Raw genomic sequence first — 16,391 nt, 5'->3', positions numbered from 1 at the left:
AATAAAATTCTATTTTATTAAAAGAAAAAACTTACTTAATTTTTTTTTTCTAATTTTTATCCAGAGCCTGTGTGGTGCCCCTATCTCCTTGTTCCAAGGGCCTCCCTTGCCTTGAAAGCTTTCTTACTACACCAGCCGTGGAATGGACAGTATTCTTTGGACATTTCTCAGGTGTAAGTTTTTACCATTTTTATTTTCCTTTCTTAATTTGCTTGGGGTTAAAGGGCACCCACGAAAACCAGCAGGCCCCTGTATTCTGGGATTTAAAAGGATTGGAAAAAAAAAACAAGCTGAGGCAGAAATAGTAGATGCACTGAAAGATCCTTCATCCTGCCTTGCTGGGGTCTTTGGGAGCGGGCAGGTGTGGGGCTGGGGTTCGTGAGCTGCTCTCAGCAGTTGTAGTCAGAACATGGGGATGCCACAGTGAGCGCGAAGAGAGCCAGTTAGGCCAAGAGGAAGTTTAGGCCAGGCTTCAGATTCTTTTTAAAAGCAGTAAGAGGGGTACCCAGATGGCTCAGTCGGTTAAGGAACCAGCTCTTGATTTCGGCTCAAACTATGATCTCCGGGTCCTGGGATGGAGCCCCATTTCAGGCTCCATGGAGTCTGCTTGTCCCTCTACCTGTGTGCCTTCCTCCCACGCTCTCTTTCTCTCAAATAAATAAAATATATAGAAGAGAAAAGCAGCAAGAATGAGCTTATTACAGAGATATTTTCTGTTTTATGAATCTTACTGCCTGCCTCATTACAAAAATATATTCACAGTAACTATTATTAGTAGTTATTAGTTAAACCGACAAGCGTTACTGAACTTAGGCCATGTGGAGAGCACAGATAGGCATGGGTTAGGGGAATACAACAAATAATGGGGTGAGTATCTGGATACTTCAGGAAGTATCTACTTAGAGAAAGGTACGTCCATTTTGCAGAGCAGAAGAGCACATCCCTTCAGTCATTGCTGGGTTTCTTATTAACGTGAATCTAAGCATGATGGTTTTTAGAGCCCGCTGATAAATTTTCTGGTTTCTTGAAAGCCAGAGAGACGTTCATTACTCATTCCTTTGTTTTACCTAAAGGAGGTGAAAGCAGACATGAAAGGTGGTTGGTGGGTTCTTGAGTAATTGCTGTTTGGTCTATAACCAGCTTTTTAAACCAGGGACTGCAGAGAGGTTATTTCTCTATTGGTACAACTTTTTTTCTGGTGAAGAAATGTGGTTGTAAGTGAAAGAGAATGAGCTTATTCAAAATCTTTTCTGCACAGTGATTATCCAGAAAATGAAGAAATAAAGAATCTCCTTCAAGAGCAGCTGAATTCATTATCAAAGTAAGCATCCCAGCTATGTTTTAATAAAGGGTATGACTATGAAAAAGAAAATAAAGTCATTTAGGCTTTTTGAAATTAGAGTAGGTTTTGTTTCAGAAAATGTTAGTAGCCCAAGGAGAAAGGTTCTATTCAGAACCATTCTGTTTGGAAGCTTATTTCCCTTGAGAATCTTTCTGTTGTAGAAAACATAATTATTTAGTAGTTACGGTGACAGCATCTACCTTCACCAAGATCCTAATAAGTGATAGACGGCTGTGGTCCCGTATCAGTGCAGGAATGGAAGCTGTGGTGTGAGCTTCATCGTAGCTCAGCCCGCCTCGACCACAGATGCCCCACGAAGCTCCTCAGGTTAGAGGCCATTCACAGCACGGTTCTTCTGTGGCAGCTGCCTTTTCTAAAATAAATTCTTCGCATCAGGTGCTATGTGTGCACAGTTCTAAGAAATTAATATGTTCCCTTGAGCCAACAGCATTTAAAAGGATATATTGGGAATAATATTGCAAAGGAAGTAGAAACATATGGGTCCATCAGTTCTTGGTTAAATAGAATACATTTTTGCAATCTTAGAATCTATCACATGTAACCACAATATTTAATACATTTTCCATGTTTTATTGATGCCAAATTCAAAATAATTATTGTTTTCTGTATCCAAAAAGTAACATTTGTATTTAAGGAGAAAATATTTAAAGAGCATCTTTCCCCCTCCCGATTTATGAATATTCTGTATGTGGCTATTTTAGGAATACCAGTTTATAAAATCGTGTCTTTCTTCCTTAAATAGTTTTTGGAATAGTTTCTGAATCTCTCTCTTTTCTAAAGTACATAGTGTTTCTGATGAGTAGCAAAGTCATTTTGCCAACAGTGACATTGTAATTCCTATAGTGAGATAGCTGTTCATGTTTTCAAAACCATGAGTTAAACTCTTGCAGGACTATAAGCCAGAATCAGAGCCCTCACCCCCTGTGATGGTTGACAGGTACCAGTTCTCCAGGCCTAGACCCACTGTGAGCCTTTTAAAACATTTGTCATTTCAGGGTCACGGCAAAGTAACTTCCTTTGTCAGTTCTAAGCATACTAACTAGTTCAAAAAGAACAAAATATTTCAGGAATAGCAAAACTTGGGCGCCTAGGTGGCTCAGTTATTAAGCCACCTTCGGCTTGGTCATGACCTTCGGCTCGGGTCATGATCCCAGGGTCCTGGGATTGAGCCCTTCATCAGGCTCCCTCCTCCTTGCTCCGCAGGAAGCCTGCTCCTCCCTCTCCCATTCTCCCCTGCTTGTGTTCCTTCTGTCTGTGTCTGTGTCTCTGTCAAATAAGAAATAAAATCCTTAAAAAAAAAAAAGAATAGCAAAACTTTAAGTAGATTAACAATTTTGAGTGGATTTCCCCTTTCAAGAGTATACTGATTTATCTCCTTTATGTTTGATTAAAAATTTTGCCTTCCCTTTGTCTGGATTCCTGTTTACAGTGACATCAAGAAGCTCTTGCTTGATCCAGAATTCACTCTCCTGCAGAGATGCCTGCTGGTTTCAAGGTAACAGTCAGTGTTCTGTGTAAGAGACAGAATTTCAGATGAACTCATTTCTCTTATTGAGGGTTCTCAGTTAACACCAAACAAACCCTTTTAGATTTTAGAACAACGTATCAGTTCATCCTTTATATTTGCTTTACAGTTAATTTTGAAACTAGTAATACAAATAGGAAAAAAAATTCACATTTTTAATGTGAGATCTAGGCCTTCTCTATTGAAAAGGCTACCTTCTACAGACAACTTTTTAAAATTTGTGTTTCAAAATATCAGTTACAAAGAGCATGTCCTTAGTTATACCAGTAAATTATATTTAGAGGCAATAATCTGTACTTCCTCTTTGAATGGTCAAGTCACTTACCAAAAAGAAATTTCCATCCATTATGCCCCAAAGAATAAATTGCAGATATTTCTATACCTTATTTAGCCAATTTTCCCAGAGGAACTTCTTCCTTAATGTGAAGCTGTGGTCCAGATTAAAAGGTGTGTGTGCTCCTGACAAAGCCGGTGAATCAGAGCCCAGGCCTTGGAACCATCATGCTGCTCTTAACACAGCACAGGGGGGTTTGGGTATGAAGGGGCTGTGCCCTCAGGCTCTTGGGTTGTCTGAGACAACCCACTTAGGGCTGGAGAATGGGCTGCTTCCTCTGTCACCCTGCCAGGCACAGGCCAGCATCCCAGATGCTATGCTCCTGGTCCCTGAGGCTTTCGTGGAGAGCCCCTGTCCACGCCCAAGTCTGCTGTGTGCGCTCAGTGGGACTCTGGTGTCACCCTTCTCAGGCTTTATGGCGATGAGTCAGAGCTACACTTCTGGACTGTTGCTGCCCACTACCTGCACAGCTTGTCCCACGAAAAGCCAGCAGGCACCCCAGCCTCTAAAGAAACTGTGCCTCGGGACAAAGTGAATAACCCGCTGGATATATGTTATGATATTCTCTGTGAAAATGCCTATTTCCAGGTACTGTGTTGCATATATTAAACTCTTTAAAGCTCCCATCTTGTTGACTTACGTCTTTGTAAGAAGTATCTTAAATTTGGGAAACTTTCCAGCTAAATGAAGGTGCACATAATAGAAATAAGTCTGTTGGCGCCACTGCATTAAAAAAGGCCTGACTCGGGACTTGAAAAGCTCACAAATGCTCATTGAGTTTTTTAATACACATTAGAATTTTACTATTAAGTCCTTATTTTTTTCTTTGTCTTAAAATTGTTAACTTAGAAGATTCACTATTATTCTCTAATTTTATTTTCTATAAATAACAAACATTTCTTTCACTCAATTTGAATTTGTTATTCTGAAAAGGTACTTTCACCATGTTTTCACTGCAGGAGAGTCCTTCAGTATGTGGAGGGCCGGCTTCTGTAAGCGGGCAGACTCGCACACAGATGAGAGTTCGTTTCAACATTTCTCTAATCAAACTCTTATTATGTTGTGAAGTTGATTAGCTAATAACTTCAGAAGGCAAAATAATATTTATAAAAGGATTTTATTATAGTAAAATTTAACTCAAGTCTTAGATTGACTCAATTTTTTCTTTTTTTCTTTTCCTACTCTAGAAATTTCAGCTGGAAAGGGTGAATCTACAGGAAGTAAAGCGGTCAACTTATGATCATACAAGGAAATGCACAGACCAACTACTTCTCTTGGGTCAAGTATGCCAGTCTTTACAATTCCATTCACGTTTCCCGGAATCGCTAGCTGATGAGTGTTTCAGAGCATCATGTACATTATGCACACACACGCGCACACACACACATATACACATGCTTGCACAGATAGTAGATCATAGTATTTCCCTGAATGAATACATGTAAATTTCAGCTTTATTTCAAAAGACCAACAAATCTTGTGAGAAAACAAAAATCTATGGTTGACTAGATTAGAATTTTGGCTTGCGTAATGTCAGATGAGACCTGACTAGTTTGGTTTGTTGTAGTTTTGTGTCTCTGAATTGATGCAGAGCTAGAGTAAGCAGTTTCTTGAGTGTCTGTGTTAACCAGACTGTGGTTTTACCTTTATTTCAAAGAAGCAGGCAGACACGCTGTGGTCACTATATATAAGCAAAGCATCGACAAGCAAATTTTGAAAGTGAAAGTCTTCTCTAAGCTATTAATTTCAGTGTACAAATCATAAATTCACTAAGATTATGGTGGAAGAAAATGGTCTCATAATTAGAAAAACTCTTTCTCATTAGACAGACAGAGCTGTGCAGTTGCTGTTGGAAACAAGTGCGGATAACCAGCATTATTATTGTGACTCCCTGAAAGCCTGTTTGGTCACAACTGTCACCTCCTCGGGCCCCTCCCAGAGCACCATTAAGCTGGTGGCCACTAACATGATCGCCAATGGCAAGCTGGCAGGTGAGGCACACTTTGTGGTAAGTTTGTGCGTCCTCTGGACAATCAGGCCTGTTCCCAGCAAAGCATTTGATTATATAGTAGTTGTTCCTTTTTTTCTGTATGAACCCGTTGTCACACTGTCCAAGAGCACAGGCCCGAGGGGACGCAGCCAGGCTGGCTGACACGGCGAGAGCACTGAGCCCACGCTCTCCCACTTTGTTGTTGGGCTGAGGCGGTGCCGCCTCCACTCCTGACTCCGCGGGGCCGTGGTGTCACCTGGCCGTGGTGACAGGCTATCGTTCTGTCTTCCAGAGGGAGTGCAGCTGCTCTGCCTGATAGACAAGGCCGCGGATGCCTGCCGCTACCTGCAGACGTACGGCGAGTGGAACCGGGCCGCTTGGCTGGCGAAGGTAGGTGATTTCCTGAGGCTCCTTGAGCATGTGGGGTAGAGTTCAGTCTTGAGCTTGGACTTGTGATTGAGAAGCGTGTTTTTTGGCTGCAAAGCTGCTATGCAGATACTTTCTTGCAACTCTAAGGCTCCCGTTCTTTATGAAGAAATTACATTTCTTCTTATGGAGTGTCGGATGTCTTTGGTAACAAGTAAGTGAAAGCAGCTGGCCCCTTTCCCTTCTGGGGTGCTGGGATGTGAGCCCAGACTCTGGCCTTGGTCGCACAGGCGCAGAGCCCATGTTGATCCCATTACGGTTTTCTTTACGTAGTGCAGGACGTCTTTGTTTTTGATGTGGGCATCTCTCTCAGGTCCGTTTAAGCTCTGAAGAGTGCGCCGATGTTTTAAAGCGCTGGGTGGACCACCTTTGCTCTCCACAAGTCAACCAGAAGTCAAAGGCCCTCCTGGTCCTCCTCTCCCTGGGCTGCTTTTTCACGGTGGCCGAGACACTTCACAGGTACACCCAGAGTGCTCCGCGCCTTGGTCGGGGGACGGACTGCTTCGTGCTCTCTTGAGTAGTCTCTGCTGGGTGGATGGAGCACTCTGTGTAGAGCGAATGGAAAACTTACCTTTTAGGGTTATTTCAAAACAAAACAAAACAAAAAAAATACCTCTACAGAGAATGGAACAGTCATAGTCCAGGTTAAGTCGTCTTCATTGGGCCTAGGAGCTCTGTTTTCCTACCAGTATATTCACCAAAACTAACAGGTGTCTATTTAAAAAGAATGTAAACGAAGACTTCAGGAGCAGTTGCGAGGAAGGGGAGAGAGCAGTGGGAAGGATGGTGGAGTGCTGCCGGTGGGAGACGTCCCCTCTGAAAGTCATACCTAGAACCGAGGGGATATTTTATTTTATTTTTCTAAAACTAAGGGATGTTGAGGCATATGGCGAAAGACTCTGTGTTAAATGTGGACAGTGGGTATGTGGATACTTGTCCTATCTCTGGATTTGTGTATATTTAAGTATGTTACAGTTTTTGTAAATATTAGTTAGAAAGAGCCTGGGGCTGGGGTACCAGGTGGCTCAGTCAATTAAGCATAGGACTCTTAATTTCAGCTCAGGTCATGGTCTCAGGGTGGTGAGATCGAGCCCCGCATCAGGCTCTGCACTCAGCATGGAGTCTGGTTGTCCCTCTCCCTCTGCTCCTTCCCCAGCTCTCTCTCAGATAAATAAAAAATAAAATCTTTAAAAAAGAAGAAAGAGCCTGGGGTTAGGGACATGAGTATTGTCCCCTGCTTTCTTCTGTGAGCCAGGGCTTGGAAAGGTGCTCGTGTAACTTACTGGCACTCAGGTTTCCAGGGAGAATGGGTACCACTCTTTATTTGGAGATACGCCCTCGGGTGGGTCTTCCCCCAAACGCGGTAAATCACGAAGCCTGACTCCCTGTGTTCTCTTGAGCAGCATGAGATACTTCGATAGAGCTGCCTTGTTTGTGGAGGCCTGTCTCAAGTACGGCGCGGTCGGGGTCACTGAGGACACGGATATCCTTTGTTGGGATGTTTATGCCAAGGAGGAGACAGATGGCACCGTGGGTTCCTCTTAGTCGTACTGCCTGGGCAAGAACTGTGTCATATCAGGGACGAGCCACACTCAGATTTGCCAAAGTCACTGAAGAGCGAGAAATGACCGAGAATCAGGAAGAAAATGAGTGCGTTGCTGGCCTCAGGTCTAAGACGGATGGGGAGGCAGCAGAGGCTGTAAAGGAATGGGACTCTGAATTTTGTGAAGGTTTGTTTGAATGTCAAAAAAGATAAAGGAAATAATTTAGGAAAGGTGTAGGAGCCTGATACTTCAAAACAGTACTATTTAAGAGAATGCACTCCATGGAATAAAATATATAAAATGTATATAAATATATATAATACAATATATAAAAATTTATATATTTATCTGGAATATACATTCTGGAATAAATAAAAAGGCCATTGTTATCCACAGTGACAGTCTAATGTGGGACCAGACGCAGCACTTCAAAGATACGTGTCACGCAGGCAGGTCCCGGTGGCTGGCTGCCAGCACCTCTTGAGTCCCACATTCTCTTTGAAAGGGTCGGGCTTGAGGACGCAGCCCCCAGTCGCTTGAGTTTGCTGAGTCTCGCTTGTTCACATCACATCTTCATTTCCACAGGTCAGATACTTGCTTTTCTGTGTGTATGTTGTTTTGTTTGTTATAGAAAATGAAACAACTTGAATTTCGTCAGTGTCCCATATGTAGGCACTGGTGGAGCTGCCTCTAGTTGGAAGGGGCTGCTTGGAACCTCGGGGAAACAGGGCTGCCCGAAACTCCATGCCTCCAGGCAGGCTTTGTCTTCAGAACCTCTCGCTGAGCGCTGAGCAGTGTCTGCCCCCAGACCACCCACCGCTCAGCCTTTCCCATGCCAGACGGTGTGCACGTGAGTCCTCTTTCTTTGTGTAGTCTTTAGTTGTGTTAGGCTTTGAGGTAGTCTAGGAGGATGTTAGCTGGATTTTCTAGAAGGAGGTGCTTTGTACTCAGCTTCTGCAAAGTGTAGTGGGTGACACTGCAGACTGAGACCTCGCCTCCCCCAACCAGGAATCACCCTCCCCCAGGAAGGGTGCCCGTGCTCAGCTGTGTTGTGCTCGTCTCCTGCTGCCTTCCTGTGGGCCCCCTTGTCCCTCAGAGTAGCCCCACAGAGCTGGTTTTTTCCTGCCTGTGGGAACGTGGTGGCATGTAATCACATCTCTCTCTGGCCTTCTTTTCCTTAACTGTGGCTTACAGAAACTCATCTCTGCTATATACGCAGATTATGCCCGAAGTTTGAAGAACCTCGGTTTTAAACAGGGAGCGGTTCTTTTTGCTTCAAAAGCTGGAGCAGCCGGCAGAGATTTATTGAGTGAGCTGGAGTCCCCCAAGCAAAAACGGACCGAAGAGTGACAGGTCAATATGTGCTGGGGAACCTGGCCTTGCAAGCAGGACGGGGGCCAGTCTGGCGGTGGTCAAGGTCATGGTGTGGGCTGCTGAAGATGCCGTCCCTGCCAGGGTCCCCGTGAGCTGCTCCCCACTTTTCTGAGGCTGCTATGGACAGCAGCAAACGAGCATTTACAGAGTTAGGAGCAAGTCCCATGTCCTGTGTCTATCTCCGGAAAAAACACGAATGTTTCGGATTTTGAAAGGGTAGAACATTTTATACTTTTGGAGACAGCTTTAAGAGTCCCTGGAAATACTTTTAATTTTTTTAAACAAAATTCAGGTGACTGAATTTTTTTCTCATTGACTGACTGAAAAGATATTTGAAAAATCGAATAGTGAGAGAAGTTTGTGAGATTTACTCTCAAATCTGTGCTGTGCCTGTGTTATATACAATCATTCAAAAGGTCACAGACATATTTCAGTAGTAAAGATGATTTACCAAAGCATTCCTTGTTTCTTACCTTGAGAACATAGAACTCATGATTCTCTGTTTTAGGCAGTTGCTAAATTTTGTAATTTCAGGCTCGTAGGCTCATAGGGAAATTTTAAACTTTATGTTTTGTTCTAATATGTGGGGTCTTGGGTATTTTGAATTTTAACTCTTGATGTATTATAGTAACCATCTTTTTGAATTCTCTGTGCTTTAATTTTCTGTCTTTGTGTTTGTCCAACAACTGAAGTATCTGAGATGTGACTATTATAAATTATTCCTGTCTATAACTTACCAAAATGATAAATAAAAAGGAAATTCCAGCCAGGCATTTGTGTTCCACAAGCTGCTGTGCAGGAAGTCAGTCAGGAGCCATGCTGGCTTCTCAGGAGTCATTCCAGCTTCTTACCCTCAGAAGGAGTCCCAGGATTGGACCAAACGCCCCCACCGTGGGCAGATCTGCCTCAGTTCCCAAGGGAGCAGGGCTCTTGGAGGGAGGTGAGGGAGTGGCATTCCGGTCTCCCCTCCGGGATGTCCAGGGTGGTGCATCTCCTCACACCCACCAGGAGCTAGGATTTTTGAATAGAGTCATGGCCTCTGCCCTTAGGCATCAATCATCCACTCTGACAAAGAACTGAGATCCACGGAGGGGATGGGCTTACTCTAGAAGGCCTGTTCCGAGGCTGGCACTTTGGCTGAAGTTGTAGAAGAAATCCAGGATGCATTCATTAGTCCTGTAACTGGCTCACTTTTCTTGTCCTTTCTGTGCCTGGGCGGGTTACCGTGGAATTCTGAGGGCCACGGACAAACACAGCCCTCTGTATTGCTTGTGGTTAAATGATTGCTCATGTATATTTTGTTTATGCAGCCATCAGCTACCTAAAGGGAAAAAGAATGTCGGCCTTAGTAAGCAGAGAGGAAAAAAGAAATCTTACTCTAGAGTGGAGTATTTTGAAAATTAAATATGTTTGGATTCGAGGCCAACAACTAAGCAGTGAGGCACCGCCTGCTGGGGTTGGAGGTGGGAACCTGCTCCATGCCTGACGCCAAGGCCCTTAAGTGTGTCACAGCCCAGCTGGGTAGGACAGTGGTCACTGCTCGTCACCACAAGACAGAGACCCGGTCTGTCAAAGTACAACTGGAAGTCCCATCCAGACAACCTGGGAGCCCCTCTCCCTGGTGACCTTGTGGGCCGGAAGCTGAGCGTGCAGGGACAGAGGCTAACGAGGATGAACCACATTCCCGGCTGCGCCTCAGCCGGTCTTTTCATGAAGGATCGTTAGGAACCTCGTGTTATTAGTGCATGAGCAAAGAAGGCTTCCCAGGGTGAAACCCACAGCCAAAACTGGGATGAGAGTGACAGTGACTTTGGAGCAGCATGGCCCCCTCTGTGGCCGTACCCATGGGAGTGCTGTCAGGGTCCTGGGCCCTCCCTTGGCAGCCAGTCTAGCGGATCTTGAAGACGTGGTGTGGAGGGGGGTTGCTGGGTGACCCCCTCCTCCTCGCTGGTCTCGCTTTAAGTATTTTCATTGCTTTGAAAGTGGTAGCAGGACCTTCTGTTCTAAAATAGAGCAAATCAGAGCAGCGTCTGTACAAGCCAATCCCGCGCTGCTTCTCCCGATCAGCTTGTCCATGGAACAGACCCTGGTACCAAAGCAGTTCCCCTCTCAGCTGTTTGCTGCCTGGAGACGTCACCTGGCACGAGGACAGTGTTCGGTGCCGGTGATTACCCCCCGCATCACCTTCTCCTCAGCAGTGGGGCAGGATGGAAGGGGAGTGTGGAGGCGCAAACTCGTAGCTTGTGCAGCAGTGAAGCTCTGGCAGGCCTAGGTGCTCCGGGAGCATATTGTAGCAGCCAGCAGGCCTCCAGTTCCCGTTCTGCGTGCAGTCAAGGTGACTGGTCCTAAACAATACGTGCAAGAGAGAACCCTTGCCATTCAAAGGAAAAAGCATTTTGAGTTGATGACACTTGAAGGTGTTAGTTACTGTTTTAAAAGAAAGGAAGGGAAGAAGCTGGGCTCTGGGACTCACGTCTGAGACCTGCGGGAATCAGACCAGCTGGGCGGGCCGGAGGGAACTTGGGGAAGCAGATCGTCCTGTTGTCTTTCCTGTCCTTAAAGGATCCTTCTGTGTGTTTGCTTTTCCAGCTGTGCAGGACCCACCGAAAACAACCCCGGAAAGCCCCTCTTTTCTCTCACTCAGGATGTCCCGTGATTCTGAAGCTCTCACATGAGTCCCTTCAGGCAGTTTCAAGTATTTTCTAGCGTTTGGCTCTCTTCCATAAAAAGTCCAAATAAACACTTCTACCACCCTTTACTTTTGGGGGGACACTGAGAAGAAAGACAGAGTCAAGCTAACTGTTCTAAATACCAGAGAAGGAGAGACATTCTGGGTTCCATAGGCAATTTGGGTGGTTTTAGCTTTCCCTTCTTCCATATTTATTTGACAGAGAGAGAGAGCACGAGCAGGGGGAGCGACAGGGGGAGCGACAGGAGGAGGAGGAGGAGGAGCAGGCTGGCCTGAGCCACCCGGGCACCCTCCCTTCTTGCGTGTTTATATGTAGCACAACCAAGCGCAGTTAGGGAAGAGGGCTGTTCCAGACCCTGAGATGCACTACTTAAGAAAGACTGGGCCAGAACAGGTAGTTGAAAATTTAAGATCAGATAAAAAGACATTCCTCATCACTGCCTCTAAAATGTAGTCCATTTTCTCCGCAGTTAAACGGTATTTTTAAAGCTGAAGTGAAGTGGGCTGATGTGGAGGCAGAGGGGGGACGCATAGTGGCGCAGGAAGGGGCCTCTTCACTGTGACCATCCCTCTAGGTTAAGGGTCTGCAGACAGACCTGGGGAGCGAATCCCAGCTCACTGCCCATTTTCTAAATAAAGTTTTACTGAAACACAGTCATGCCCATCTGTTCTTTGTGGCTGTTTTCATTCAGCAGGGACAAGTAGATGCAGCAGAGACCATATGGCCTGAAAAGCCTAAAATACTTAAATGTCTGGCTCTTACAGGAAGGTTTACACACTCCTGCTCAAGGTCCCACGTGCTTGCTTGGGATGAAATTTCACATGTCCGGCTGCCCTGTTGGGTGCAGATCGGTACGGAGCCCTTTGCGGTTTGCCTGTAAGCAGGTGCACTTGGACCAGCCTCTTTCCAGAAAGAGGTTGTTTCAGTGCCACCTGGCTCCCTGTGGAGGCCCAATTTCCCATGGCGCTGGGTCTAGGAAACTACGTATAACGTGAACCACCCGGGGTGACCTTAATTGTATTCCTGACAATTCTGAGATAAAAGGCACTAGTAGATGATAGAAAAACTTAAATCCAAGAGCTGTTTCATATTAACACGTTAAAGCAAATGTCAGTTTTATTCCAGACACCTCCTAACCCGTTCTGCTGTGATAAAACCCTCGTTGTGTTCCAGTCTTCTGACCTCTGAGCAGCATCTTTAAGCCCTCCTACTTCAGGCAGGTAGAAGCCTCAGAATACTAATGTCCTAAGCCAGTGGTGGGCCCTGCCGTCGCTGATGTGAATCCGTAGGACCACACTGGGGAGAGAATCCTGGGCCGGGGAGCTCGGTCTGATGCACGGAATCCAGCTGGAGGACCCAGGAAGTGGAACAGAGACCGGAAGTGAAGGATGGACGAGTCTGAGTGTATGATCGCATGGAAGAGCTCGGGAGGAAACTGGCAAAGTGCTGCTTGCTGAGACCTGGGAGTGAGGGAGGAACGGAGGAGGCAGGCGTGAGTCGGGGATGGGAATACCTGGGCGGCCCTGGTGCGGCTGCTCTGGTGAGTGAGCCCCGTCCTGGGAGCCCACGCGTCTCGGCTCCCAGAAGCCACTTGCGCATCCACACGCCCTGCCACACCGGGTGTCGCTCGATTTTTACGGCTTCGTGGCTGACAGTCTTGCCCCCGCTCACAGAAGAGGAAACTAAGGTTCAGAGATGTTGGGGACAACTGGGGTGACCCTCTGTCTTGGACTGTCCCCAAATGAGGAATTTCCTGCGACTCTGGATTTGGGATGTGAAAGCCAGAATGGTGTCAGGCGACACGGGTCCTCGTAAGTGACAGACCCGGGAGGTAAGACACAGGCCTGCCTGACGCCTCAGCCTGCATGGCCTCCACCGGCCGTGTAAACGTGCAATCGGGGACATTTCCCTCTGCAGCTGAGCTGCAGGCCTGAGCGCCCTCCTCATCTGGGGTGAGGCCGGCCTCAGTCCGCAAGCTAGGTGCAGCAAGGCCCGGCCGTCAGCGGGGCCAGGATTTAAAGAGCTGTCTTCTTAGCCATCGGGTACTCGAAAGAATGTGATTTACAAAACATTATTTTAAAAACCTGTTGAATGTTTGGATGCTCCGAGTTGCTTTATCGGTTTGAAAGAGGTTATACCGTTTGGGCTGGGGACACTCTCCTTTCGTAAGGAAACTGCCAAAGGATGCTATTGCTCTATTTTCTGTCCTTTTTTTTTTTTTTTTTTTTAAGGAATAGGAGGTCCTCTGGGGGAACTGAAACCTCACCTGTCGGCTGAATCTAAACATCCATGTGCAAAAACCCGCTCCGTCCGTCACGGGCTTTGGGACAGACGTGGCTTCCTTCTGCCACCTCGGAGGTGGCTCTGTTTCCAGGTATGATGCAGGCAGGGGACAGCGTTTGCTCCTTGTCCTGGCAGGGCAGGACCTGGGATGGCTGGTCCTTGGAACCCTGGTCTCGGTGATTCTCCTGTTCAGGCCAGCTCCCACTGCTTGGTCTGCTTGGGAGTCCTGGTGGGATTCAAGTCAACAACCTTGTGGGCCCATGTGTTCTGAACAAAGACTAAAACCAGGCAGGGCTTCTGATGAGTGGTGGGGCCGCAGTGTGCATTTGCAGAGGGAGAGGAGACCCCGGAGACCATTCCACAGACATTGTCCCTTTCACTGGCATTTGCCTGCACACCTTCCTCCTTCCCCTCCTCCCCGGTCCCAGTAACTTGGCAGCTGGCCCTTTTAGGTGAGAATTGAGCCTTAGGAAGCTGCTGGACGCCACTAGGACACTGAACAGAGAAGCAGGTCCCTACTGAGGCAGAGTGACTGGAGCTCACTGCCCCGTTCCCAGAGCAGGGCAAAGGCTAGTTTGATCGTCCATGAAGACCCAGTTCCCATCCGAAGACACAGGGCGGGAGCAGCTCACTTCTGCCCTTGGAGAACCAGTGGCCAGATGGGGGGCCAGGGAAAACCTCCCTCTGTGAGCCTGGGTCTGGTCCAAGCATTTGCTGCTTTGTCCCTTTGATCATGACACTGACCTCTCAGTCTTTTGGCCTTGAACTGTCAATGGTTGTGGCAACTTGATCCTTACACCACGGATGCAGTGGAGGGAAGTGGAAGGGCCATGTTTGGGAGGTGAGCAGCCGGTGGCTTTTTACAGAGTAGTAGCCATGCTTGGAGAGTCTCGGGGCTGCGTGGGCAGCCCAGCCCCTGAGCTCTGGACCCTCGGACCGGGATTGAACCCAGTGGATCCCGGCAGAGAGAGAGCCTACGGCTGAGACACGCACAGAGCCCGCAGAGGGGACTGCTGGCTCTCCTGTAGGGGCTGAATGGTGAGTGGCTGAATTCTGGGAGAGGCATGTCCGTCCCCCTGGAATCTCAGAACCTGTCCTTATGTGGAAATAGGGTGTGCGTAGACCTTGATGATTAGATGATCAAGCCACGTCTGGTGTCCCTAAGAGGAGAGGACACAGAGACACACAGAGAAGGTGGCCCTGAGAAGAGATTAGATGGATGCAACAGACAGCCTCGGAACACCAAGGAGGGCTGGAAGCCTCCGGAAGCCAGGCAGCCAGCCTCCAGAGCTGAGAGAATACATTTCTGCTGCTTTCGGCCCCCAGGTGTGAGGTGATCTGTTACAGTGGTCCTAGGCCCCGAACATGCTGCCACTGACCAAAACCGAGGACCCAGAATTCCTCAGGTCCTCCCCGTGGCAGGGCCTGTACTCCTCCTCTCCTCCCAGAATAGTAGGAGTTCCAACTCCACTCCCCTGGTGGAGAGGGCCTTTGGCTTGCATTTGTTTTTCTCGGGCCTGCTTTCCCAGTTGTACCTCTGGACCCAGAAAGTTCCTTTTTAAGCAACTTTACCGAGCCAAGCTCTCTGCCTTCTGTGTTCTGCCCCTGGTCTCAGCAGCTCTCACCACACGTTGCTGGCTCGTCTTTCCGCTGCCTGCTGCTGATCGGAGGGAACTACAGTTCCAACATTTCCTAAGCCCACAGCCCAGGAAAGTCCTGTGTGGCCGTCAAAACCATCCAGACCCATGACTGTGGCTTGGGGAAGATTCCAGAGGTGGGACTCTGGTGGTTTTACTTTTCCAGGCTTCTGAAGCCAAGAGTTTTTTTTTTTCCCCCAATATATCGCAATCTGTGTTCCTTGGAACCATAATGTCCTGCAAAATATTAATAAACATTTTTAAAGCATCATAATCAAGTAAGTTTGGGAAATGCCAAAATAAATACAGTTAAATAAGTTCTTTTTTATTGTAGACCTTCAAGGCCTTTAATATGCCAGATACATGTTGTACCCTCTAAGCCAAGGATTATGGAATTTAAGATTCCTAGAGCTATTTGATCACAGTCCTTACCGCGTTCTGCCCGCTCCTGCCTGAGCGCGCTCTTCTGCACTTGGGCAGTGCGGACCTCCCCCCTCCCTGCCTTCCTGCCAAGGCTTTCTCTTCCAAGTGCAAAAAAACCAAACCAAAACAAAAAAACAAAAACAAACAACCCCCCACCCCCGCTCCTCCAGCCTGCCCCATAAGTGAGTGGACAATGCCATTTTCCAGCTGGGAACCCTTCGCCAAGTCTCTCCCTGCAAACAGTTCCCTTTCAAATGACACAAAAGGTCCTCAGTGAGCCTCTCCCACTCAGCACCTGCCATTTGCACCCTGTGACTTAACCAACCGGCCGACATACTGGTCATTTCTGCCACCACGGCGTCGCTCTTGCCGTCTCCCACGCCCCCTGCCGCAGCCGCCCCCTCCCCATCTCACGCCTCTGAGCGTACCGCAAGATCTCCCGCTCAGCTCCGTAATGCCCCGTTCTTCAGTCGGTCTCCTCTCCCGGGCTGGAGGCCCCAGGAGGGCAAGGCGGGTCTCCTCCAGACGGCATCTCTAGCATTTGCTACAGGTGTCCATACACGTGATGGGTCGGGGTCCGGGCCGGCCACGGGCCATGTGTTACCAGAGGGCGAGGTTCCTGCCATGACAGGCTGTTGGGTCCATAGCCTACGGTTCTGGGCCCCTTCGCTTCTTGCTCTACGGGTCCCCTGTGCTGGTGGTGAGTACGACCGCATTGCTTTTCGTGTCCCCCGAGCCCGGAGAGTTTTATGTTGAAGGAGTGTCCCTCCTAAGCACCATGGACTTGCGTTTTTTATTTTTT

General features: G+C 47.6%; 1 protein-coding gene across 5 annotated transcripts in view; it reads left to right on the top strand.

Annotated features, from left to right (window-relative positions):
• Window positions 1-15,440, top strand: part of WDR11 (WD repeat domain 11) — a 64,595-nt gene extending 49,155 nt beyond the window's left edge. For 2 of the 5 annotated variants that reach the window (XM_045069052.1, XM_045069054.1), the window contains exons 20-29: window positions 65-173; window positions 1,259-1,321; window positions 2,793-2,858; window positions 3,633-3,810; window positions 4,410-4,505; window positions 5,048-5,213; window positions 5,505-5,602; window positions 5,952-6,097; window positions 7,042-7,121; window positions 8,375-11,899. In XM_045069052.1, the coding sequence (XP_044924987.1) occupies window positions 65-173; window positions 1,259-1,321; window positions 2,793-2,858; window positions 3,633-3,810; window positions 4,410-4,505; window positions 5,048-5,213; window positions 5,505-5,602; window positions 5,952-6,097; window positions 7,042-7,121; window positions 8,375-8,532 (1,160 nt within the window). In that variant the 3' untranslated portion in view covers window positions 8,533-11,899. Of the gene's footprint in view, window positions 1-64; window positions 174-1,258; window positions 1,322-2,792; window positions 2,859-3,632; window positions 3,811-4,409; window positions 4,506-5,047; window positions 5,214-5,504; window positions 5,603-5,951; window positions 6,098-7,041; window positions 7,122-8,374; window positions 11,900-13,477 lie in introns of those variants that run through there. The other 3 variants (XR_006603289.1, XR_006603288.1, XM_045069053.1) reach the window with 3 other exon arrangements.
• Window positions 15,441-16,391: the final 951 nt, after the last annotated feature.

This window comes from Mustela putorius, unplaced genomic scaffold (genome assembly GCF_011764305.1).
Source record: "Mustela putorius furo isolate JIRA1106 unplaced genomic scaffold, ASM1176430v1.1 tig00003909_pilon_pilon_pilon, whole genome shotgun sequence".
Classification (NCBI taxonomy): Eukaryota; Metazoa; Chordata; class Mammalia; order Carnivora; family Mustelidae; genus Mustela; species Mustela putorius.
Note: the sequence above shows the minus strand (reverse complement) of the source record. Positions and strands in the feature narration are given on the sequence as shown.